The following is a 27,643-nucleotide window of genomic DNA, read 5'->3' on the forward strand; positions in this document are numbered from 1 at the left end:
TGGATTTGGATGGGAAGGTAGCTGGATATCCACCTGCAGTCCCAGCAGCAATGACAACTACTATATGAGATACACCAGCCTTTGTCTTTTCTTTTTAAACCACAGTACTGCCGTACTTTTGGGGTGTTTCTATATGCATTAGTTTCTGCTGCTCGTTTCCTTTACTGCACAACTCCTCCTAGATGTTTCTCCTACAAATAAGACAGGATTTTCCTAAACCTGCTGATTTTGTAACTGCAGCTGAAAGCACCCACTCCACATGTACAGAACTGGTGGAAAATGCAGATTTCACTGGAAAAATTTGCTGTAATTAAGCACTGCAAGAGGTGAACTAACACCAACTTTAGATCAGCACCTGCACAGACTGGCTACGTTGCTAATATTTACATAACTTAAAACCCACCGGTGGCCCTACTCCATTGTGGGGAGGAGGAGTGAGAAAGATTAAATTCTGATCAAAGCCATCCTTTCCCTGTTTGAATCTGAGCCTCTCTTTTTCCAGAAACTCTCCTCATTTGCTGACTCCCATGAACTCCCATTTGCTGAATCCCATTGATTTCATCAGTAAAAAGTTCTGTCTTCTCTGAGATGAATTCCTACAAAATAATAATGGGGGGAAGTAGGGAGGGAGGGACTGGAACAGTGAAAGTGGGGACGTGCACTCTTTTTCCATTCTGGGCACCTTGATCCAAAACTAGGTGGCAACAACCAACCGGTAATTTACTGTCTTATAGGAGCACACATTTGTAATGTGCCTGGAGGCTTTCAGAGGCAAAGCCCTGTAAGAGCACAAGACACAGCCTTAATCTTGCAGTTGAATCAGCAGGAGCTCCTGCTATGAGAATCCTAACCTAAGATTGCAGGCCTATAATTACAGCAGCAAAGAAGAAAATTGGCTGTTTTTTTTTTAAACAACATACCTAATGAACATACAAGGAGAGGGAGCTAATTTTTACAGAGGCTGAATCACTGACAGATTTAGTGGCTGGCTGGAGAAAGAAGTGAAACTTGTGTCTTAGCTTTATTTTGTAAATATATCTTTTTTTATTGATGATGATATCCTGTAAGTGAATACTGCTTTTCTGGCTGCAGAAAACACTGTAAATCTGAGGAATGATCTTAACTGAGTAGCCAAAGATGTATTAGACTGGAACTGTAGTCAGTTTATGGAGCAACAACTCACTAGCATCTGAGCTAGGCAATAGGTACCTCATAAATATGCAAAGTGAAAGACCTAAAATGGATAAACCAGAGTGGGTTTAGAAATACAGTATTTTCTCAGCTAGAGGAAGACAATGCTATTCCAGTAAAAATGGTAACAGAATCTAACCCCTCTAATTTGAATCAATCTTTCAGAAATAACTGATCACAGTAACGTGTAATAACAAGAATAATTTGCTCTGTATATTACTACATTGTGAGCTTGAATTCATCCGGCTTTAAATAAGTCTCAGAGCTAAATATTAGAGTATAGATAATATATATAATAGAAGAAGCTTTGAAAACATGTCTCTTACTTGATCCTGACCCTTCTCAAAACCAGAAGGAAACCCAGAAGCACTGACTTCCCTTCCATGCCTGTTCTCAAGCCTAGGCCCTTCTTTACCCAGGACAGTGGACCAAGCAGCCCTGACTTCTGCTTACTCCTGAAAGGTGTTTTATATTTGGACTGGTTCTGATGTGCTGCATCAGTGTTAGCTGTAATACACAAATAATTGTGTCTGCTTGTCTCTGCTCTAACTGTTCTCACTGCTAGTCTCTTTCTGCACAAGAAAAACTCCTTTAGATAGCCTTTCTCAGGGACTGTGTCACTACAGAACTCGATTGTTTTTTCAGTATCACTAAAGAAAAGTTTCTCCTCTCTCTCATGTTAGCAAGGATGCTGAACAGATTTAAATCCACAAGATCCACTTTTCTGATGCAACTCACCACATGCCCATCTACCCAAGGGAAGTGAGGGAAAAACACATGCTTGTGGTTTAAAAAATAATAGTAATAAAAAAAGAACTCTAAGCATGCAGGCAGTGGTGGTTCTGACGGTGATATGCCTCGTAAATTGTCTACCCAGCCATGCCTCCGCTTATTCAACTCGTCACACCTATGTCAGCGTTAAGTCCCTGTGGTCTTCTGCTAGAAGGAAACAAAGCGAGCCAAAAGCTACCACCTCAAAGAGAAATAAGCATGAACTCTGCAAGGCAGCTTGGGAAGGCTTTGAAGAACAGATGCTCACATCTCTGTGAAACACACACACGCATTGTAGTTCAGAGCTCTGCACACCATGTACTATGATTATGAGTCATTAAGCAAAAAAATGCTGGAGGGTAGTAGGACAGTGATTGATAGGATGAAATACCCTTTTTGCCCGGAGTGTCTCTCTTTTCCATATATAGGTATAAAGATGCAGTAGGTACAGTATCTGTATCTGTCACTCCAGAGAAACATAAATTATATATATATAAGTACATATTATTTACTTCCTCTCTATATACAATCAATAAAGAGTTCCATATATCTTTATATCTAGGTAGCGATAAATACATTAGTTAAAAGTAATCTATTCAAGTCACAATTACCTCTTACTCAAATATCCCTTATAAATCATTTTTCTTCTGTTCTGATAGTATACGCTGTATGCTGGTATTATTTTGTCTAGTTATTATTTAAAAAAAAAAATGTCTCTGCCTCACTCTAATCTTTTCTTTGGCACAGTCGGTGTTTTAAAAGCCTAGAATGATAATAAAGTATAGGGGAAACACTTAAGAGAACCATCCATTTCTCAGCCTGTCTTCAGTTAATTAATACTTCCACATTCTCAAGAGGAGGACAAATCTTAGCTCTTTTGCCAAATTAAGGAAGGAAGAGACACAATAAATATTCGACTGGGCTGAAGTTGTTTTTGCTTCTATTGCAGTTTTGTGCTATGAGCTCTGTTTGCGTGGGAACAGAGAGCCCACCTTCTGAAGCCTCAAGGGAGAGGTATTATTTTTCTCCTTTTGAAAGGTGGATTGGGCCTCCACTCACACATGCTTTTGTGAGTAAATACAGAAGTTACCAGCTCTGGTTACCATTTAGCTTCTAACCACCGTCTCTTTACTGGAAACCTTGAAGCTTCACTCAGAATTTTCAGGAGGAACTGGCATATTTCCAGGAGCAATTTTGGATTACCATTCCTTTGCAAATCTGTAGCTACAGAAGTTGGACTAGGCTGTCCAACCAGCAAGGCTAAAATGGACTTCTGGCCATTTTAATTGGCATGTTTATATTCAGAAGAGACAGGCTATGGCTCAGACTAGTGAGAAGTGACCCCTTCATTCCTCCTCCTTTAGTCCTCTTTCTTGTCACATCAGTGTGCTTGCAGGCAAAGGGAAACACACTTACCTAGTGAGGCTGAGCTGGGCTTATCCTGCATGGATCGGATGTTCAGAGTGGCTAGGATGCTTTCCGTGTCCACCAGGGAAGGATTGCTTGAAGCAGTGGTATTGGAAGACAGAATGGCACAAGCAGAGCAATCCCGGACATTAACTGCCCTCAGATCTGCACAGCAGAGAGCACTGCCCTGATAAAACCAAACAAACACTGATAAGGAGAAATCTGAGGAAACTGATCATTACGGATCAGTAAAGGTGAAAGATGAGCAAAAAATCTCTTTTGAACCCAACTGGCAAATAGCATTTTGGAAGCACCTCCAAATGTGAGCAGCTTTGGTCAGACAATGAAACTCACGGGTCTAGATTTGCAATTCATTGGACAATTTCCCATTACCTTCTCGGTGCCTCTGCAGGTAACCAGAGAAGTCTGAGACTCCCTCAGAAGAAAATAAGTATTTAAGAAGGGAAAGTTTTCCTACAATATTTTGGACTCAAACTGTAGTCTAGAGCCTGAGCCAATTTTGGTACTTTTTGAATCTGAATTGTGCTATCTATTATCAAAAACTTCTAAAATGTATTCAGAAGTGTGCAGGAGAGTTAGAGAAAGGAAGGAAGAGGAAGAGACAAAATGCAAAAAATTCTTACCGAGAATAACCACAGTTTTGGGAAATTCTGAATAAATTTCCATTCTCTTTGCAGATATTCCAAAGACCCAAGAAAAACAATATCTTTCAGCTCATGGTAAGTGAAGTTACTAGCTCTTAAGGGCATCACGAAGTCCTGCAGCCCAATCAGTGGTGAGTTTGCATCACCAAAGACGCAGACCAAAATGTGATCCTGCAGGTTCAGTGCTGCTTGGTCGTTGCAACTCTAAATTTAAAACAGAATTCTGGTAAAACAGCTAATAATTTGATTTTAGATTTGTTTCTTCAGCTACAGAGACTTAAACCATTTCTTAGCTTTGTAACATCTATGGGTAGAATGTGACTGTATATAAACCAAAGAATTTCCCCTGAAGTAGTTGGATTCCAAGTGTATCCTACAGAAGTGAAAAAAATAATTTATATTGGCATAAAGCAACAAAACTATAGAACAAAGCGACAACAGTAGCTTCATGCTAGGAGCTTAATAACTATTTTGTCCTGGTCTTCCCTCCCTCCCCTCCGGGCTAATTGTTCACATTTTTCAAATGAACTAATTAGCCTGGAAAAATGCAGTACTGGGGAGTGAGCACTGCTTAGCATGGCTGGCATCTTAGGGCTGGTAGGTGGTATGGGCAAGTCCCCAAACCAGGCTTGTCAGAGGCACAGCATTAATGTCCACATTAACCAGCCAGAAACTGTGGGATGAGTATGAGTATATCTGTGCGATGTTCATTCCTTGGCTGGTTTTTTTTTTTTTTTTTTTTTTCCCCAAACAGAAACAAGGGTCTTTGTCAGGGAGAAGTTTCCTGATGAGAGATTAGAATCATAACCAAATTAAATGATTGTCTCTAACTAATTAGATTAGTTTAAATTGAATAATGAAACCTTTAGCTGTATTTAATGTAACATGCCTGAAGTCCAATGATTAGTCTTCTGAATGAAGCTAAACAATTAAAAACACAATCTATTTTATAGCTTATTCTATAGGAACAATTGGAAAAACTATTACTGCTGAACTCTGCTGAGGAAATATGCAATTACAAGATCAACGGGAGCAGTCTGTATAGCGAGTGAGCAGGAGGAACAGGTTAGCTAATCTGAAGACACTGGGAAGGACTTGGGCCTTCCTTCCAACCTGGGACCAAGAAGCTGACTACATCTGTCATTTATTACTTTATTGATGAGGTTAAGGAAAATAATACATATTAATTCTCAAACGTCTATGCATTATTAAAATGAAGGTTAAAATTCCCCCCAAAACATTTAAATCACTTAAGAATATATACCTTAAGTAAAAATCACCAGGAATCACATTTTTGTGTGTGTTTAGATGCCCTGTGTTCTGCATGGGCATCTAATATAGCTTTTCAAAACCCAGAGCATCATCTGAGACTTTGTCAAGCACCCAACTCATTCCCAAAAATGCACCTTAGCCTCCCAAGCCTTTAAGGGCTTGCCTGTGCCAGAAATGCGAATGCAAAGGAAGACACCGCGCGAGCATGAGGTGCAATAGCTACCATACACTTATTTTCCTTGTGGACATTCTTAAACCTCACAGAGAGCCTCTTGCATAGTCTAGCTAAGCTGCACAAAAATACTACACAAAAAGTACAATACAAGAGTGGCACATGGGGAATTAGGCCACACTAGCAATTGTAAGCCTTTTCCTCATGTAAGCCCGCCTGTAAGATCTTTTCAAAACATTACCCTTCAATTCTCAGTGCCGAGTTTCCAGGACTATTGGGATATTTGCCCATTTGTAATGACTAATCCTATTTTGGAGGTTGCTGGGCAATAGGGTCCTTTTATTTGCTTGGAAGGAAGCTGCAGCATTTCAAGCAGCATGAATTCCAGCCTGCTACAAGTCTCCCAGCTGGCAGAACAGCTTGAACATTCTGTATTTTTGATGAAATCTTTGATCACCTCATTGCAAGATTTGGTTGCCTACTCTCAGCTCTCTGGCAGCTCTGAGCACAACCTGCCATTTCTAGATAGGATTTGTTCTTTTACAGATTAGACACATGAAATAAATAAACCAGCCTTAAAGATATCCAGATCAATAGTGTTAGGGACACAAGGGTACGGAAACACAACACGCAAAATATAAGAAAAAGATAGGTGTCAATCAGAGCTTTCCTTGTACATCTGCTGAGATCCTCTCCTGAGACAGGATGCCCACCCTGCTTCAGATGAACACGGAAGGCATTACTGATCCCTTGTTACCTTGGAGATCCTTCTCTGTTCCCAGGTTACCACCTAAATTGTAGTAAGTATGTCCATGGAATAAGCCTTCAGCTCCCATCACTCTGACAGAGTCTTTACGTGACCCTAGTCAAGATCTTTTATCTGCAACTCACTCCTGAGAAAGGGGGCAATGGGCTCTGCCTCTCTCCTTCAAGGCAGGGTCAGCCAAGGGAATGCAGCTAAATAAACAGTAAACTAGAGAGCTGTGCCCTCCACCCAGGCCTTGAAGCCCAGGTTTATTCCAAGGAGGAAGACGCATGAAAACGCTGAAGGCAATCACCCCACACCTACCAGAAGAGCCTCCTGCAGCGGAACAGCATCACACCAGTGGAACCTTCCTGTTGGGTCTAAGATGACTCTGCTGTTCTCCTTCCCTTGGACATCCAAAACCCTGCAACAGAGAAAGAAACTTAGCTACAGAACAACTTCTCAGCAGTAGCAGCTACAGCTTATCCAAGTCGAGATAACACCTCCAGCTGCTGCCGAGATGCCCTCTTTATTTACATCATAGCTTTCAGCTCCCTTAGTGGCAAGGAAAAATTACGATGTATGAGTCACAGGGGTTATACAGTGGGGAAATTCCTTTGTCAATGTCAGTTAAGTGGGACAAACATATGGAATAATGTACTGTAAAGAATTTAATTGAATTATTGTATGGGTTGTGATGTTTATGGCTGTTTGAGCTTGGTCCCTAAGATAATCTTAAATAAGTTCTTCAGTAGAGACATTCACTGAAGCAATATTTATATAAGCATGGTCTTGATTAAGAGCAAGAAGAAGTCAGGAGGAATTTTTCCCTTGTCTTCAACAACGCAAATTAGGCCCATATTGCAGGATATTCTTAGAGGCAAATTTCAGATACATAGCTTTGTTTGTGAGCATTGTGCTAGTCCAGAAGCAGCACCAAGGCCACGTGAAACAAAAGCCATTCAATCAGACGCTTCTCAGATATCAAGCTGTTCCAAAGGACCGCTGCAAATCAAGAATTGTTGGGGAAACTCACGCTGAACAACAAAGAGTTATGAGAGAACTGGTGTCTGCTCATGGAAAAGACCTGGAATCTGTTGGATAAACCATTTGCTCAGCACCATCTCTCCAGCTTTACTGTAGGTAGAAGCAGCCCTGAACAGTTGTCTTAGGAACAAAGCTTATTTAATCACTCTGTAACTGAAATAGCAGCGATAGAAGAGACTTGCCAACCAGGATTACAATGTGTGCTGAACACAACAGCCTTAGCGAAGCTGTATGACCAGACAAGTATTTGGTCCTGACATTGTTTTTTCTTGTCCAGCTCATACTTATCTTGTCTGTGCAGTATTGGGTGAAGTGAGATTAACAGAGGAGAGGGGGAGGGATTTTGCCAGGGGAAGGTGTCATTCATCACGGGGCTTGCAAGGCAGATCCAGCCATGCCCTGCACGGCCCAGCTGACACTGGTACTAGGTTTTTAGGACTCCTTACCTGAACAGCAGATCCAGCCCAAGCGCCACCTTTAATGTGGACAAGTGGCAGATAATGCAAAGCGAGATGCAAGCTACGCCAGATGGAGGAAGGTGCTGAAAAATCTTTTCTTCAGGCAAGAAAGGGACCACGGAGGTAGAAGCAGGGCTGTACGCACTACTGCCCAAGAGGATGCAAGAGCAACAGGCACTGACAGCTTAGCCTGGGGGAAAAGGTGGGAGCAACACCACTTTCAGCCTCTGCAGTGTATCTGTGCAGCCCTGTGCTAACTGCAGGAATTACATCCATTAGCCACAGGTCTCCTCCTCAGATAATGAATATTTAGGCCAGTGATTAAATAGTATTTTGACAACTTGGAGACTATCTTCTCACAAGCTTTCTTTACTTGCCTCAAATTTACCAATCAATCAGTGTATATATCGCTATCATAATAAAGACATCATCTATGTACACAACCTGTCAGAAATGACATCTTTTCATTCTAATATTATGGGAAATATATACGCCTTGGAGGAAACACCTGATGGATCCGTAAAGCGGGAGGGAGAGGGAAAAGACAGCAGGAAACCTACTTTATCATAACAGCATCCACCCTGCCAAAGCCAAGCACATTCTGATTTACCAAACCATTCTTTAGTTTAGGGTTTCTTCTGCCACAAACTCTGCAAATTACATGATCCTTACAGAAATCTGATTTCCCTGAGCAACTCGTAAATCATTCTGCACTGGACTCTGAGGAGCTTGAGGACGGGGACACTAGAACTGATACGGTGTAGTACCATGCAGAGAGACAGAAATAGTCTCTGGCTGAGCTACAGTTACTTACTACAGCTATTAGCAGGTTATCTGGGTCACAAATTGACTGTGCTGTGTGTGCAGTTATCCATGTTTGCTCCCCATGAGTCTAGAAAGCAAGCAGTTGCATTCACATGATGCTGTGCATTGCCGTGTTTGTGTTACTTCTCCCCCCCTCCTCCCATCACATTCTCATTTAAAGCTCTTATCACTTACTTTGCACTGAACAGAGAATCAAAGGAGCACAGGACCATGTTATCAGAGACCATACAAGTAGAGCTGACTTTGGAAAAAGAATTGGGTACTTTGGGCTTTTCTAAAGATGCGGTCCCAGTGGCTGAACATTTGAAAGCACTGTTCCAGTGCCAGGTGCATAAGCCACTGGTGTAATCAGTCTGTGCCCAATCTGCAGGTGTACTGAACCCATCATTAAACTCAGAGAGAAATTTAACCTCAGTCCACAAGCTTATATATCACCCAAAACAGCAGTTCAGTCCAGTGTAGCAGCCAAACTGAGGCAACTACAGCATGGCAAAACATTTCCTTTTTGCCTCTCCCACAGCCATGACCTAATATAAACCAGTCACTCATGTTTCCATGAATCAAAATAAATAATGTAGCTCACAGCTAGACTAAAAGATGGTCAGACACATCCAAGATGTTTCAGACTTCATTTGAGGACTAACATAAGTGATGAACAGTTGTCTATAGTATTAGAAGGCAGGGAGTGGAAGTCCTTTTATCTAATTGTTAGCTGCCAACAACTTCCTGCTGACAAGCTCTCTTTAAGTTCCTTACAAGGTCTTTGCAAAGCCCTAAAGCTTTGTTGCCTTCTCACCAAGCACCTCAGGACAAGCAAGGCCTGGAAGAGTTGCACCACTGGACCTCAGCATCCTGCACACGAGAAATCTGCGAGCAGAAGTCTGCAGAGAGAGCAGACACCCCCGTGTACCTGCGTGGAGCAGGCAGGTTGCTCCAGCAGCTGCGTTTGGAAAGGTCCCAGCCCACCAGCACAACAGCCCTGACATTCCCCTGTCTCTGTGCTGCAGCCACGGGGATGATTTAACACTTGGCATGTGGGCTGTTCGCTTCACATCCCATTTGGGAATCCTCTTATTGTTTCTTGAATCGTTCCCAGATCTGCACATATGTTAACCTTCTCCTTTAGGGAGGAGCGGAGTTTCACACACATACAATGAAAATTGCCTGTGCCTGTGGAGGCTGCTGCAAAGCCCCTTGCTCACTCCCAGGCCTGCACTATGAGAACATGGCGCGTATCTGGGCTTGGCTTATTCATCATCGTGGATTATATCACTCGAATCACAACGCTTCAAAGTATTTTCCCTACCTCACAAGGAACTATGAAGCTTAATTAATTAATAGACACAGAGGCATTATGCGTCATTGCAAAATGATGCAATTTAGAGTATTCCACCCAATAATTAACAAATGTATCGGGCAACAAGTAAAGCCAATCTTAAAAACGAGCAGTTAATTTTTTTTTTAATTACATCCACTGAACCATATCCACCCCTAAGCAAAGCACGTGTAATCCCAGTGAAGTCACTGCGGTTATATAGAATTCACTAAAGTAAAAATACTCAGTAGTTATCATTTATATTGAAGCAATACTTACAGTTTTCCCCCTTAGGTTTAGAGTTGTAAACGTGAACAGCAAAGGCAAAACTAAGTTGAACTGAGAAAACAGTATGGAAACAACCCTAGGATTTGTACAACACAAAAACACAAAAGCTGAGTCCTAGTCTAATAGGCACAGCTTTATACCTCCACTTCTTGGAGCCAAGATTCTCAAATATAAGAAGAACTCCTGACATCCATGTGGCAAAGTTTGAGGAGCTGGCAATGCTGGAGAAACTCAGAATGCATCAGGATAACTGGCCTGGACTGCCCAAACAGTTACAGTTATCTACATGAACTAGTGGGCCTACTTCACCAAAGAATCCTCAGAATGACATAGAAATATATATATATATATATATATATATATCTTCTACTTTTGTTATCTGGCCTCCATTTCCGCACTCAGCCTCCACCCAAATCACCTCCCTCAGCTAACACTTTACTGTATAAGGACATATTGTTCAGCCCTAGATATAAACCAGGTGTAATAACTCCAGCTCTTTTTCAAATTAATATAGCACAGTTATTGTGGGGAACCTGGATACTACTACAGGCAGATCTCACGTGTCAGAGCTGTGAGCCATTGTTTCTGACAAAAAACAACTGCCCATTATTCCTAGCATCCCTTGTGAAATCTTTGCTGAAGTCCCCCTCTTCCCTTCCGAGGTCAGAGGAGGGCTAGATAAAATGCAGCTTCTTCTCCTCGGCTTGAGAGTGAGTGTGCGTGTGCATATTTTTGTTCTTTCACTGCTACTTGGGCTGGGCATGAGTTGGATTTTAAAAACTAAATCCCCATCCTGCTACCCACACACAGAATAGTGGCTTGCTTTGATTCCAGAAAGGCTGTTCAGAGAGTAAGACAGCAGACAGCTTGAGTAAGGGTGGCAAAATTCAGCTCCTAATTATTAGATTAAAGCCTTAAAACAGTTGTCATGTATGAAGGGACAAAGTGGAATTTGGCAAACAGGAAGGGAAAAAACAAATCCTCTCATAATGATAAATAATCTCTGAAGACAACCTTGTCATTTTTTGAGAGCATCTCAACAGTTTCCTCTTTTTATTTTTTTGGTCACTGCTTATCAGAATTTGCATGGCTAGTTAGTGGGTTAATTTAATTATGAGCAGCATTTATGAACAGCCTGATGGGGGATCTGCAGAGGGCAATAGAATCTGTTCTTGAATTATGAAATTGCACACACTACACATCTGGAAGCCGTCATGGGACAGATCGCTGCCTTGTAAATGCGTGTTGAGTGTTACAATATTTTACTAAGCACTCCCAATCTGTCAAGGTTTACAGGAGAGTAGAGACTGGGAACATTTGGGATCATTTGTGGCTTAGAGCCATTAGCTACTTCCACCCACTTATTGTGACATTATTAATAGCAAAATAATCTAAAGAGCAGAACTTGGCTTAGTCAAGATCTTAGATAATAGGAGTGATATTCACTAAGGGCCAAAACCAGAGAGCCAGCTCCCAGCTGAATAATAGACTATGCTGGATAACACAGCCTTGATTTTGGCTGAACTGGTAAATTTGTGCACACTCTGTTCCTCCCAGGACTTACCTGCAAACCTAGTTTTGCCTTGTCATTTCAGGTTTGTGGCTCATGCTGACACCACTCAGGAAGTAACCAAAGAAGAAAATTCTACGGCAGCAGCATGATGTTGCCCATCACTTCCTAAGTGCCCTCCTCAGCTGTGGTTAGTGGTAAGAGAAGTGTTATGCACCTAACAATAGATAGAAGAGCTTACACTTCATTAAACCATGGACACAGTAATAAAAGCTATCTGCCAGGATAGAAAAGCACAAGCTGTATTGGCATTGCCAAAGATAAGCAACATCCAAGTTCTTCTGGAGTCAGAGACAAGAATGGCCAATTAGCCACCAAGACACAAATCATGTAGAAGTTCATTTCTGGTTAGGCACACAGGAATAGATTTCATCCCATGAAATGCAATCCTGTGCTGAGAAAACCAGTACTTGGCCTCTGAAAGAAACTTTGCACCAAGTTTCTTCACCTGCTGGAGCCACAGCTTAACAAGAAGATTTGGAAGACTTCTATCTCCATGGAGCTTTTGGCTCCTTGTTAAGCCATCACATACCTATTTAAATCAAATCCCCATTCAATCATTAAGTATGCTTTTTTCTTATGGGTCATTATGATGTGATTTATGACATCGGTGTAATTGTCAGAATTACTGTGGGTAATTAAAATATGAAATGCATGCTGCCAGAGGCTTCAGTCACTCTCAGCACCCTCATTAAAAATCAGGAGCTGACCAAATTATAAATAGACTGGTTTGCACAAGTTCACAGGGAAAGCTAATTATGAAACTTCTCCTTATGCACTCAGAACACACACTATCAGTCATGCAAATTCTTTAAGTGATTATACGATTGTATAACGTGGAATCGGATTAGTACATACAGGTGGGTGCAACTCCAGTTACCACAATGCTGTACAATTGTACTTTGCATGGTGAATGTGAGTCCCTAAAATTCTCATGCAAGCTTGATTACAGATGTGGGACAAGGGCCTGGGGAAGAGAGAAAGGGTGATATGAAGTATCATACCATGGCACTTTTGATATGAAGTTAGAAAAAAGCTGAGGAATACATAGAAAGGTGGAGGTGCAAAGGATAAGGCTTTCTGGTCTATAATGGTAAGCCTGAGAGAAACGAGAGAGGCCTACACACAGAAGGGAAGAGAGCTTCAGAAAGAAGCTGCAATGATCTTTTGGTTAGCTGATTAAATTCATAAAAAAATGGTGCCTGTCTAAAATCACAGAGAATTTAGATGCCAAATGCAGTGAGCATGAATATGAACTGAAGAAAAATTCTATGTATAAGAAAAGGTCTCAGTCCTTGCCCTTGTCTAGTATTCTGAATAATTTACTCTCCAGAAGGAAAGGAAAAAAAAAAAAGCAAACAATTAAAAAAAAAAAAGCAAAAAAAAAAAACAACTAGGGGCCTATATATAAAATTAAGCTGAAATTGAATCAAGAAGTAAATCACTGAGGAAAGACTGCTATTCAAATTGGTCACAACACCTCTGGTGGCTTAAAGCCAAAATGGAGTATGATTTTGCTTATTAAGACTTTTGTTAAAAAACATGGAACCTATCCTTCAATGCCAGCAAACAGACTTAGTTTTCACACAAAGAGACAACAAGCCTGTACAAAACAAGTCTGGGCAGATTTTGAACACCATGGAAGCTAAGTTTTCTGTGTCAAGCCGACGCTAAAATATCTGATCCATCGCACTGATTCTCAAGTTGCAAGTTTCAGTGAAGATGAGAAAGCCCTCATTGTTCCATGAGCAAGATTCAGCCAGTCTGCATTGACAGAACAATTTATTAGGGTGCTTAAAGATTCATTTGGACCAAGGAGAGTAATGCTTAAAAAATAATGCTGATTTATATTCTGTGTACCTGTGCAAGATTCTGGGGGTTGGAGATTTGAAGAGTGAAACCTTGGGGGAAAGTAGACGTGGATGATGTCTCCTACCTGAATTTTCTAACCCTGACAAATTGCAGGTGTATTTCTCAGCTTATCGAACTATCACTCCATCCAGCCTGTCACCCTGACTCTCACAAGGACTCCTCGAAAACACACAACAAAAACATGGGACTTCCCAGAAGAATAAAAAATGGAATGGAAAATATTCTTTATTTTTTTCCTGGAGGAGCTCCCTGCTTGACACCAGTTCACAAACTTCTGATGCCCAAAGTATCTGTCCATCTTCTTCCTCTTGCCTCCCAAACTACAGCAGTGCCATCTGCGTAGCTCAGGAAGGACTCGTTTTAGTATTCCACCCCTGAAGTGTTCGAGGCATCCATATTTTTCCATGTTTCTATAAACCCTCTGAGGTTTGGCTATCACTGAAACACCCCCTCCACATCTTTCCCGTTCTAGCAATAAAAGTAAATCCAAAGGAATGTGAAACTTGTCTAACATGTGAGGTTTTTTGCTATGCCAACAGACTGCTAAATTTTCCACAGAGCCCCCACCCTGCAGAGTAAATACCAGGTAGTGATCAAAAGCACAATGTGCCTGCTGACAAAAGGGATCTCGCTCACTGTAACAACACTTTCTCCACCTCTATCTATCTCCTTTTTCTTGAGAACACAGTTTTACACTTGTCCTTCATACAAATAACCCGAGGGTGGGAATTATTCAGAAGGCTCGTGTTTGACACCCCATCTGTTCATTTCTGACAGCGATATATAATGTAAGGCTATAAAAACTTGAAAAATAATGCAACATAAAAAGGGATTGACTCGGCTCCAAGAGGCCATAAACGGTAACAAATACCATTGTATGATTTATTTCATGCTGTAATCTTTACAGTAAGTCATCTTTCAGACATTTCCTTGTGACAGGTTTTAATAATATTAATGCCCAGAGCAATCCAAATCATCGCCAATAGACATATTTATCAAGCTGCCAATCCAAGTAAATGAAATTCTATAAGCAATAATGTAACATGTTTAAAGGAAGCTAATAAAACAAGTCAGGAGAGAAATATTACTGCAAACTATTCTCTCTCTAATCCAGCCCTGGATTTTATACAGCCAAAATGCAAATCTTTCCCTCCGTGATTTATCGCTCCAAAAATACCAATGACCTTTTTGGGAGCTCTTGCACAGCCCTTCTCACACATTTATAAAGATTGTGATGCATTCTGCCAGATTAGCTGGGCTGGAGTGCTCAGCATTGCTGCTTTGTTTTGCCCTACCTTTGGATTGGGAAGCGATGGGTAGCATCAGAGTAGGATCTTAAGTCTTTAAAATTTATTAAAGACTGACAAGCCCTAACATAGGCTTGGCAACTCAGCACGTATTTATTAGCAATTATCCAGGCACTAGATAAATTACAATTAAAAGGGAACTAAAACTTGGTCTTTAACCTGGTTTCCCCTTTAATCTAATTTAGTTTTTATTAATCCTGTGCTTGTCTGAAGTGACTCTATACCAGGAGAAAAGGGAAGAAGCCATTGCAGAGTTGTGTGCATGCAGACCCTTGCTCACAAACATTCTCTTATGCCTCACTAGAAACTTAGCAGAAATGAAAAACAAGAATCAACAATTCAGCAAAACATACACCATTAAATTTGTCGTGCCTTAGGCAAGAATGTGTGGAAAACCACGACTAGTAAAGCAAGTGTATCGATGCAGGGCCTCAGAAGTGCTTGAAGAATCCTAACAGGTCTTTATGAATTCAGTTCTGGCCGAGCTTCACAGTTCTTCGGTATTTTGTGTTTGGTTGATTTTTATTTTTTTGGGGGGGGGAGGGAGAATACTGGTTTGTGACTTTTATTGGCACTAATTAAGTTCTTTCCTGGGACATCAAGATCTTATTTTCAATTAAAAAAAAAATGCACGAGCCTAGTGTGTGCAGTACAAAGTAAGATATCTTTCATTAAAATAGCCTAGAATACCACAAATATTGGCAAGACCTGAACGAAATGTGCTTTGAGTCTTAGAACAGGCCACGTACAATTCTTTCCCACTATACTTCATCACATTTCCCTGAATTATGGTTTGATTAACTTCCTCATTGATTAGCCTATATGCAAACCTTGTTTTAAACTTGGATGCCAGATTCCATTTTTTAAAAATTTATTTATTTTTATACAGAAATTAAGTATTTCACTGGCTAAATATTCCAACACAGATATTTTCAAGGGAGTCCATAACAGGACAAGATGGTGAGTATCCAAGTCATTCTGAAAGCATTGCCTGTGGCATGCAGTGGAAATGATCCCCATTGTATGTCCAGACATCCCAGAAAACTAGACTTGTGTTAAAGTGCCTGTCTTCCCTGGATTAGATTACAGTTTGCCATCCTAAATCAAACAGAGCAGAGATTTGAACCTGGAGCTCCCCTTGGCCACTGTCCGAACAGTGCTAATTTGGATAGAAAAGGTCAGTGTTAGCTTTTCTATGAGCAGAACACCCCAGGTGGAAAACCTCAGCTTAATCTGAAAATGGGCAACTGTATCCAGTTCTATTTTTGGTTTAAATAATAATAAAAATTATTCGGGATTGATTTGAGATCTCAAATGTTATGAGGAGTCAGCCCCAAGCAGCTGTATTTTGCATTGTGAGGTTTCCTCTATGACTTTCAATACCTCATTTCACCCTTTCCTACTTCCCTTTGCTGCTCTTTAAGGCAAAAACTCCTTTTACCATGTGTGTATACAGTATCGAGCCTAACAGGGTTCTAGTCCCAGTAGGAGCCTCAAGGCATAGCTATAATACAAATAATAAATACTGCAACTAATAACAACAGCATGGTAAAATGCCCTCCCAAGGGAGGCACGGGAAGACCAGTCCCTGGTGTCATTTAAAACTAAACACCAGAAAACATACCTGCCCTGACTGGAGAGAATATAGTGTCTTTTTGATATGGTGATCAGGGAGAATCTTGATGGGGATGGGAACAATTATTTATCTGCACATTTGGCCATTTCTTTAGGGGATTTCAGAATATCTCTTAGCAACATTTTGTTCCTCACTGCTAAGCAGCAGCAGAGATCTCGGGGAAAATAAATAAATAAATAAGAACTGTATAATCCCCAAGGTGTAATCCCAGAGTATGGAAACTCACTTCACTTAAATACCTCCCTCTGGCATAATTGACTTTTCATGCGCATGTTAATAATGGTATTTCAGCAGGTTGTGAGGGCTTGTTCTTCTCCCCTCTCCCTCCCCTCTTTGGTAAATTATGTTATTGGGCATGAGGAGGGGGAGGGCTGTATTATAAATCTAATTATGTTTTCATTTATATTTAACAAGTCAGCACAATCTGCTAGTATGTGTGTATGTATTTACCATGCAGTCCCAATATTTACAGCTGACCTAATTGGTTGTAGGACAGCTGCACTGAGCAACGTTTTATTGTCCTGATACCATGTATGTGCTGGGGACAGCTGCTAAGATGCAAAGCTCTCTAGAGGACACCTTACAGTCCTTGCCATACTGACATTTGCCTTTGCTGCTGAAGCACAAGATAGGATTTTGCAGGGAGGGGAAACGTTATTTATTAAGCCTCTTCAGTTCTACAGCGGCTGCAAATTGCTCACAAGCAGAAACAAGGCAAGAAATGCTAGTTTGGGCATCTCTTCCCCTACCAGGTTCCTGTTTACTCCCTGCAAATTCTAGTATGACACTGTTTGCCAATATGTCCTGTCACCCTCTCTAGTGGATGTTTGGAAGAGTGTAACAGCTTGTTATTACTGACAGCTCAGTTTCAGACCATGATACCCTTCCTTATGCTGAATATAGCAGCTCAGGTTATGAGGAGTCCCAGTGCAAGTCAACTGGACTGCTCAGCAAATTAAGTACGCTGTAGTTAAAAATATTGCAATTCACACCTTGGCTTAGACAGTAGATGACCATGCTCTGCCACCAGTTTGTGAACCCTGCTGGGAAATCAGATCCCTCCAGCCAGGAGGAATTTAGATGGCCTAGAAAAGACTGCTCTAGCATGCATTACTGATGCTAGGGAAAAATACTGCAGGGTGAGATTTCTCTTGGATCGCCAGCTGGCTTTAGAGCAAACATCTTTTAGGGTATAGCAGAGTTTGTTGCTCTCCCCTGTTGCTGCCAACACCACACTGTAATTAAGCACCTGAGGAATGAGCAAAACTCGATGTCGGCTATTCATGTTCCTACCTTCAGCTGCTCTTGCCTCCACTCTGCCCTCTCAGAAGCAGCAGAATAAAACGTGATCACGATCCTGCTATTATTTGGCTCCTGTCTAGAAGGCAGTAATCACTTCCATGAGGTGTACCAATTCCTCCCTTCACCTTTCACTTGTACCTTCACATTAGTATCAGTTCGCAGCACCTCATGTATGCTTACAGGCTTTGAGTCTGCAGAAGGGTATGAGTTGACGTGCTGAGGATTTGGATACATCGGCATAAGTTGTGCTTTCTAGACATTTCAATTAATCAAGATGGGGGAAGCCATAAACCATCCACGTCAACAGCTAACAATAGCAGAAGAATTAGGAAACAGGCTGTTGCTACTTTCCACACGAATTCTCAATAAGAAAGTCCAGGAAATGCCTGCTCAGCACACACACAGCTTTACATTTCTTACCCATCAACAAATCTCTGAAGTGGAAGGTTGATAAAGGACCTTGACTTTGCAGGCTCTCCACGTGAAACAAGTGATCCGCTTCGTAATTTCAGTACCTCTGAAACAAAGACAATGAAACAAAATGGGCTTCCTTTTGTATAGCCCTCAGTTGTGTTTAGACCATGTCTGCAAATGGCCACTGTACCATTTTAAGGATTCTGCAGGAGCTTCAGAAACGCTAGAAAAAGGAGCACTGAATTGGTTATTCATACAACTGCTCCAAAATATAGCACAGTGTTATAAAATAGCAATGCTATCTAGTATGTGTAAAACAGTCTGTAAAACACACGCTTGTGGGACCCCCTAAGACCCTTGTTCTCATTTTGCATGGGGAAGAATGGGTTCTTGGCTACAGAGAATCACATCTCCCATGAGAAAAGGGGGTCCCAGTGCCAGTCCTGAAGAGAAAGGGTGTGGGTTTCTGGGCCAGTCCTGTAGGGACGGGAAAGCCAGAGGTGCAGGGATGCTCTAGGCCTGTCCTTAAATGGTGGTGGAGGGGGAGTACTCTATGAAAACATGGCTCTCCACGGAAGGAAAAAAAAAACAGAGAGTAGGCAGAGATCGTTATTGGTACTTGTACTGTCCTCATACTTGTCATAAGTGACTAGCAATTATTCATTACTCTATTCTCCTGTTATTTCAGAGTCAAACCAGTTTTAGCTGCCTCAATTTCCCACCAGGAAACCAAAATTCAGAAAGGGTAAGTGGCCTAAAGTCCCAGATTGACTCCGAGGAAACGGATCAAGAAAATGAGCTTAAGCTTCCCAAATCCTAAAGTAGCAATTTAACAGCTGGAACATCTTTTCTCTGACATTTGATCTAGTCTTTTCTGGGCCATAATCTGAGGTCATGGGCCATTAAGCCCAGCATTATAGCACCAGGCAGTGATTTGAGGATGTACAGCAGCACCCTCTGAGATTTTTAAGCACACCAGAGCCCACCTGCATCTCCTGCTTTTCACAGTGATGTAGCAAGTTCAGGATGTGTGCTGTTGCTCCCCACACTCCCCTTGTCCGTATCTTTGTTGCTAATCTGCATTCCTCCCCTTATCAGCATTTGACAGGAGGCACAGCAAAGCTCTCCATGTCACATGTGTCCAAACATGTCCAACCCATACAGATGGGGAAGGAAAGGTTGGACTGGAAGAGCATTCAGACACACATATCTCTTTATCTCACAAACTGACAGGCGAACCCTCTCACATACCCTTAACTTCCTTGTTAGGCTGCAACTATTGCCAAACCATACCAGCCCAGATGGAGCAGCTAGGGATTCTAAACATACCCCTGGCAGATAAAGGGACATCTCTCTGAATAGGTGATTTGTCAGCCTTAAGCTGTAATTGCTCTGCACAGGTGTGCTCAAAGCAGGTGCATTTAGCCTTGGTAACAGGATAGCTCCTTCTACAGCCCTGTGTTCAATGGAGTGGGAGCTGGATGGGTAAAGAGGGAGCTCTCTGAGGATGCCACACGCCACTCAATCATTCCCTCTAGGTCAAGCTTAATGAAGTATCATAAGCCAAGCCAGAGAATGAAAATTCATAGCTGCCTGTCTTACACAGGCACAAATAAGTAGCTGAGAAAATGCTCTTACAGTCTTCTAAAACAAGACACTTGGCCATCTCTATAGAGTTAGGTTCAGTCCCAGCCTTTAGCACAGATGTTCTGGGTTAACGTGAACAACCTGTGCAGAGCCTGACTGCCCAGAAGAGCTCTGATGTGCTGCAGACCAGGGAGAAAAGCCCTGTTACTGCCATTGCCTGACCAGGTCCTGAAGGGGAGTCAGGAATCATTGCCTCAAGAAGCTTTATGGCCTCTTAATACATATCTAGTGATTAAAAATTAATAAATAAAAAGTCACTATAATAACAATAGCTTTTGGTCAAGTTTGGATGATAAAGGAAAAAAAGCCTCTGTTTTATTTTAACTTAATGCCCTGTATGAAGCCATTTACACTTCTTTTAAAATAGCAATAGTAGCTCCTTTGACTAAAGTTCACAGTCTGAGGCTCCTTCCTGTATTAGTTTTCTATCCATGACAATTAACTTGATCTTCACTGTCTAAATGAGGAGCAATGTACAAAAGTGCCTACAGTTAAGCCCTGATATATCCTAGGGGAAACCGATGGCAAGGCCCTATGGCTGGCAAACCTCCTGATCCACTTCAGGCAACCACTCTGCTGTGTCTCTGGTGCAGAGCTGCAGATTTGCAAACAAGGGCTTTTTATTAATGCACATTTATATTGGAACACAATCTTGTCCTTTTTTAAAAAAATCTAAGATTGCCTAGGAAACTAGAAGAAAAACAGCCAGGTAGAGAGCTCCCACTGTGCCAATGTCTTTCTATTTGTTTGAGATTGACTTTTATTATGGTGCCTTTGCCACTTATACAAGTCCTTTTTCTGGAAGGTAGCTGGCTTTCAGGGACCTTAGTTGCATCTATGTTGATAAGTGCGTGGGACCGAAAATGGGCTCCTGCTTCCCTTCCTACGTGACATTACTACATGCAGCCCTCCAGGTGTCAGTATGTTTGTGCTTGCTCACTCGGCCTGGTTGAACACAGTGTGAATAAGTTTTGCCTTTATCTCAACCATCTGCAGTTCAGAGGCGTGTTTTGTAATGGGGCTTGGCTGCCATCTGCTGTTTAAACGATTTGCAAGTGTTTGAAATAAGTAGGCATGCATGTGTATATTCATATTTAATAGAAAGCTCCTTCTCAACTCTTTAAAGCAAAGCACCATCTCCATGGAGGGAAGACAGTAGCAGAGCAGTTCACAAGAGAGAAGAAACAATATGTATTTTGATCTTAAATGCATAACAAAATTGTGGCAAGTTTCACTTTGGTGCAGTTAGACATAGATCAGAGAGGCTAAGTTTTCTGTCTAAAAAGAAAAAGTGAAACAAAATACAAACAAACAACAACAAAAAAAAAACAAACAACAAAACTCTTTGAAAATGGAGTTGGAGGTGAATAAGTAATATATTGCTCTGCTTTGGTTTAACATTATTATGATTGATCTGTTCTCTCCTTTCAGCTAAACACCATTAAATGTTGCCATGTACCTTGTACAACCTCCAGAACATTTTTCTGACTTCTTATTTAACATTTCTTATTCTCATGGTGACAACAACCTAGATAGACTTCATCAGTGAATCTTGCTCAAGAATCCAGTTCCAATCTATTCTTATTAAAAACCTGAATAACTATGATAAATAATTAATACATATACAATTATCAGCCATTGATTCAGCTTTTTTTTTTTTTTTAAATGAGAAATAGATTTTTTTTTTTTTAAATTTACCTGAGAAATGTCTGGAGTGAACTCTTCTTTTACAATGGCATTTTTTAATCTGCTCTGGATCTTGTACATCACTGTGACAGGCTTTACAATAGAACTGTGCCCTACAAAACAAAAGCTAGTTCAGTAAAAGTTGAATTATGTTCAACTGATCAGACAATAAATGCACTCATCTGCTCTTGAAAGTTTTTATATTTTAGACCTTTTCTTCAAGAAAACAGTAATAGAGAATCTTACTTTTTGACTTCTGCAAGGGAATGAGCAATAAAAAATCCCATGGTATTCCGATGAAGTTTTATCCCTGAAGATGGATTGATCAGGATAGTGCTGTATTGGGAAAACATCGAGAGAGTAATCACAGTTTGTCTATCAGGTGACATTTCTCACCCGTCTTGTAAGAATTCAGACTAGATGATTGTAACAGTTCCCTCCCACCTCAAAATTTTACATTAATCCCCTTTGTTATAACTTCTATGACCTACGAGAGAGACCGGAGACATGAAGAAAGTTAACTGCTGCATTTTCAATGGCATAAAGATAATTTTCCATGGAAACAGGTGGGGGAGCTGTGTGAGAGCAGGGATTCAAACCACCCAATTCCTTTTGTTAGGATTTTTGCACTTTATTCAATTCAGAGATTCTTGATTGGTGTTTGTTTTTTAATTGATGTTTTAATTTGATAAATTTTAAACTTCATAGGAAACAGGTACTCTGTTTTCCACCACATTGTTTTGAAAATGTTTAATGTAATAAAACCATTAACAGTCTACTGCAGCCTGAATGGGCCAGGTATTTCCATTTCTCCATGGAGTCGCTGAAGAACCTAAATACTTACAGTTAAAATACAAGAGCAGGTTAACTGAAGCTACAGAGATGTGCAGGGTTTGATGCATCTGCTCTAGAGCTGAACAAGCATGGTATAAACAGGGGAGGAAACTTTCTTTCCTAATGGATCCCCTTTCTACATCCAGGGTGAATATCCCTGCTGGGCTGCTGTAAAAATACCTATGTTGAATCCCCTGAAACATCATTAAATTTGCCAGTTTTCTCTATGTAGACAACTCAAGGCACCAGTTCAGTCCAAACTCCTATTGCCTTCAACCCAGTTTTAATAAATATTGGAACAGGAAAATTGTGAATGGAACAGGGAAAGGTGACAAGGTTGTTAACAATTCCCTTTCCTGTGAAGTCCTCAGCTCCTCCAGATTTGTGTCTCAGGGGACAAACAAAATATGAATTATGAGAAATATTAAGCACTACAATTATATGTAGATAACATAAATATTGTAGCAACATCGAGATGCTCCCATTTTAGAAGAAGCATCCTTTCTAGGCCAACTTAAAGAAAGCAAAAATACAGTCTCTATCTCATAGAGCATGCAGTTTCCTTTTCCCTCTTGTATTTACTTCGCATCGTTCTATTATCATCCCGACAACGTATGAACTCAAGGAACAATAGATTTGTAGTGGCCTGTTTTCCATTAGTGCTAAACAACTACAACATGCACTGACTTCTTTCAGGGTAGGGTTCATTCAGCACTTCCGGAAGAGAACCCCTACGTATTCCTCACAGCAGTGTTTCCCTACACTCCTTTGTTTTTGGAGCTGCTATTCTAGTTTGGTCAAGACAGCCATTTCCTTTATAAAAGTGGAAAGAGTAATAATTGCACTCAATAGTCTGCATTTTCTGGATGATTTCTCAAGCTTTTTAAAGATCTATGGCACTCATTTATTCCCCTTTCTGAACTAGTTCCAGCTTCCCCATTAGGATGTCTTGTATTTCATCATTAGAACAGACAGAGAGTGTTATCTGGCCCACGACCAGATCAGCTTCAGACAGCAAAAGCTCTGCTGCCAGCATTGACAAATTATCCCTTTATGACAATGCTTTTTAGCATTTAGGAGCTAAACTCATGTGGTTAAAAAAAGGCAGTGTTTCCATTACCAATGAAAATAAATATGTTTGATTTGCCCCAAATCAAAGCAAGATCTATGCTGCCTTTTTGTGGAATGGAAGGTGAGAACGGTGGCCCATCCTCCATCCCTTGCTTGATTATCTGTGAGAAGAAAGGAGGCAGAAAAGATTGTTGTGTATGGTAAAATTCACTCTGGCACTTAAGCAACCAGGAATAACATCTTGATCCTGTCTCCTAAATACCATGCATAGGAAAACAAGAGGTATATAAAATCTGCAGATCCGGGGGCAAATCTGAGTTATTTGGATATAATTAGTTTCGAACTAATTGACTTCTTACTAAAAGAGAAGTCTTACAGACAATTACCTCTCTCCTCGACTGCCAAATTTGAGTTCAATTCCCAAGAGGACAAGATTTAGTTTTACAAAGCACAACCTGGAGAAAGAGAGCAAGTCAGTCACAGTATCTGTTCTGTGGACAGACATCTGGAAGGAAATAGCAGAAAAATATCCACATCTGTACCACATACCGACAAACCTCTATAAAAGTCATGTCTGCAAAATCGTTGGAGAGCTGAAAAGTCATTACTTTGTAGTCTTTGTCTCCCAGAAGCGTCTTGTCCTTCAGATATTTTCTCTTTGTCTAAAAGCATCAAGCATAAAGATGATAAATCTATTCAAAGGCAAAGCAACTAGGATGTGTAACCAAACACTGGGAAAATACTCTAACACCACATGATATTAGTTACTGAAAGTAGAATGACTTCAGATATATGTTGTCAGAGACAATATCAGAGTTGAAAAACATCAGACCAGGGAATGTCTTAACTCTCCTGGACACTTCCAAGTCATTATCATTGAAGAACAGGTGTCATTACTGCAAGAAATTATGTTACATGGAAATTTTATGACTGCAAAGTACTGGGAGTCCATTATTTGAGGAAAGTTAGGGCTTAATTGCAGTGCGATTAACCTGTCTCCCTAGTTTGGTCTTGTGTTAAGTTTTATAAATCATAAATATAGGAGAGGTGAGATTATTGTTGAACAGAGATGGTCTGCTCCATTATAAACACTTTTTGGGGTATGGGTGTTTTGCTATTGTAGGTGTTTTTCTTTTTTTTTTTTTTGATTTATTGTTGTTGTTTTTTAAAAATTAGCTATGTGACTAAGGGAGGGTTGTTTGTATCCAGGTAGTTTAAGCAGAAGAACATTTTTGCTGCTTACAGCTGGCTCTGGTTTTATACTGCTACTCATTACCTCACAGTATATAACATTCTTTTAGCATATGAATGCCTTTCACACAAAACTTAATAGGCTGTTAAAATGTGTAAAAAAGTTTTGCTTTCCAAACAAAAATTATTTAATTAAATTTTTAATTGAAAAAAGCTTCCTGTCAAAAATTTGCTGACTTTTCATAGTATGCTTTAAATGACTTAAAATATCAGTGTTGCTAGCTTTTTCACGTCTCAGTAACACATTTGGACTTGAATGAAACATCTTGCCTATGCAAAAACATTGTCTGCAAAGCAGCCCCAGTTCTATATAAAACTTCTGTATTCATTTCACCTGATATCTATACAGTTTGCCTAAATCAATTTGGGAATGGCCCCTGAATATAGAAAAAGCAATCATATATACATACATATATATATATATATATATTTGTGCTGGAGATTAGTGTGAAGTATCACATACAGCCACTAGGTGATAGCAAAAGCACATTCACAGCAGGACTAGCAAATCTGTGACTTATTCAGGCAACTACATGCCAAACAGTTCCATCTTCTTGTTTTTATTACATCCTCTGGTATTAATGTGGAAATTTCTGAGCAACTTTTATGTACCATAAATTTAATATACAGCTTATCATTTTTGTGTTGTAGTAGGTAATGAAAATAAAGGTAAAAGGAGGAAAAATTTGGATCACCTCCCCTGCAGACAGATGACAGAATTTCTAATTGTCAGTTCAGTTTGTTACAGTCTGTTGAGACCCTAAGCAAGACTGAAGCAATTCAGAAACCTCTGACTGTTCTTGTGTAAATTACCCCATAAGAACCAACCAAAGAAACTGTTAAGCCTAAAATGATACTGAAGAAAGGCATCCTATTAACTGGAAAGGGTATGCTGGACTGATTTTTCAGCCCATTTTGGGGGGCATCAAGCAGGAATGATTCTGATGAAGTGCTTTAAGCAGAGATTCAATTTACAAATGCCACACAATGGGATCATGTGCAGAAGTCAGATAAGCTAACACGCTCCACACTGTGCAGTAACCAAAATTGATTTACTGAGTTCTCTCAGGGTAGTGGAGCACTAGCACCACATTACAGCTTTTGAAAATAGAGCAACACACAAGGAGTTTCCATAGGTCACCTAAACACAGCAGCATGGCTTGCTGTGCAATGTCCTTTGCCTTGGCACCTACTTGCACACTCAATTGTAAAATATTTCTTTAGGCTCTTCTGCCTCAGCATGTTCTAGAGCATTCCTTTCACCTCTTGTGCTGAATTCAAGTATCATATTAGAAATAGCTTCTTAGGTTCTCTTGCCTTCTGTGCCAAGCCAAATCCTAATGTAAGATTAATTTCAAAAGACCTGGCTGCAGTTTCTACTCAAGAGTCAGGCACCTATTTCAGAGAAGATCTCACTGGGCTATATTTACATTATTCAGATAAGCAAAGGACATACCTCAGTGTTCTCTTTCCCAATGAACAAACTGGTTAGGAGAGTAGACAAACCAGGAACTAGGCAACTTTGTGCTATAAAGCCTAACTTCAATTCAGCAAGACAGATGATATTGTCTCCCCTCCTACAGTCCCAGTTGGGTATGTTCGGCAGGTGAACCTGTTTCAGAGTAGGAAAGTGATGACAGGTCAGCATAGAGAAAGGCAAAGCATGATGTTTGTATAACATGATGGTTCTTGTCTTTCTTGCCTTCATCATTCTATTATTTGAAAATCTTCACTGGAATACACTAATAGATAGCTAAGCAGACTTCTGAGTTTGAATGTTCTTTTGGTTTTGTTTTTCCTTTAAATGTTTAATATGCATTTGCTGACAACTTTGACAAAAACAAAAAGCTGTTACTTATTTTTAGTAATGTTAAAAGATATTCTAGCTAGGTTAGTACCTGGATGAGTAAGAGACACTGCATAAAACCTCTGCTTCCTACAAAGTAAGGATCTTAGATTCCAAAAAGGCCAGAATTTCAACTGTGACAACCCACACGAGACAGACAGACAACTGTGATACCTTGTTACGAGACTGAATTATCTGTAAAATGACTCTGGTGTTGGGGTAGTGATTCTTGATTGACAGCACTCTGTATGAAAGATACAATTTCTGATTAATATGCTTGGTTCTAACTACGGTCTCTCTTTTTTCAAGTCCAGCTAGCTTACTCTGGCAGACAGCAATTTGAGAGTGGTAACAAAGAATGGCATATGACCCAAAGCCTGTACCTGAGCTCCTCTACACTTGAACCATATCCAAGTCCACTGTTTGGAGAGGAAAGCAGTCACCATCAAAAGATTGTAAGATAATAGAATATGGCTTTGATACAGGATGAAGAATCGTACCTGTACCCTACTACAACTTTAGAGCTAAGAGAGAGAACAATAATTATTATTTGCTTTGAAAATTCTACCTGTAAACCCCATTTATTCACTACAGTCTTCAGTAGACATTCTACAAATAGAAGGTGAGGATAATCCAGTTTAGAACTTGAACTTCTGTATTGATTTGGGTGGAGAACACCATACCAAGCCATCACATTCACACAATCCAGCAGTACTGAGAGTCCCCAGTTCAAGTCAGACCAATACAAAAATGCTTAGAATATGAGACCTGACAGCCAAGCTGAACCAGACAGTAGTGCTTAATTCTCTCCTGTGTAAAACACAGAGACTCTGACTGCTGATATTCAGGACAGTAAAGAAAATAATTACAATGTATTTAACAACATTATATTCTGTAGAGAGCTGCAAGGCTGCACAGCTGCTACCTGTCTCAGTCCTTCAAAGCATCTGATAAAATTATGGCAGAAAGCAGTCAGTTGGCTTTCAGAGTTCTCCTGAAAGAAAAAACGTGACAGGACAAATATGCTCCCCTGCCAGCTGCACTATCTGTG

The 27,643-nt window shown here is 40.4% G+C and overlaps 1 protein-coding gene across 7 annotated transcripts in view; it reads right to left on the minus strand.

Moving 5' to 3' along the window:
• Positions 1–27,643, minus strand: part of KCNU1 (potassium calcium-activated channel subfamily U member 1) — a 202,777-nt gene that overhangs the window by 129,641 nt on the left and 45,493 nt on the right. For all 7 annotated transcript variants that reach the window (XM_068662331.1, XM_068662330.1, XM_068662326.1 and 4 more), the window contains 10 exons: positions 26,767–26,836; positions 26,203–26,358; positions 24,045–24,157; positions 23,882–23,950; positions 21,837–21,926; positions 21,603–21,703; positions 18,264–18,360; positions 6,548–6,647; positions 4,014–4,238; positions 3,379–3,556 (listed from right to left, as the gene is read on the minus strand). In XM_068662331.1, the coding sequence (XP_068518432.1) occupies positions 3,379–3,556; positions 4,014–4,238; positions 6,548–6,647; positions 18,264–18,360; positions 21,603–21,703; positions 21,837–21,926; positions 23,882–23,950; positions 24,045–24,157; positions 26,203–26,358; positions 26,767–26,836 (1,199 nt within the window). The remainder of the gene's footprint in view (positions 1–3,378; positions 3,557–4,013; positions 4,239–6,547; positions 6,648–18,263; positions 18,361–21,602; positions 21,704–21,836; positions 21,927–23,881; positions 23,951–24,044; positions 24,158–26,202; positions 26,359–26,766; positions 26,837–27,643) is intronic.

This window comes from Anas acuta, chromosome 27 (assembly GCF_963932015.1).
Source record: "Anas acuta chromosome 27, bAnaAcu1.1, whole genome shotgun sequence".
NCBI lineage: Eukaryota > Metazoa > Chordata > Aves > Anseriformes > Anatidae > Anas > Anas acuta.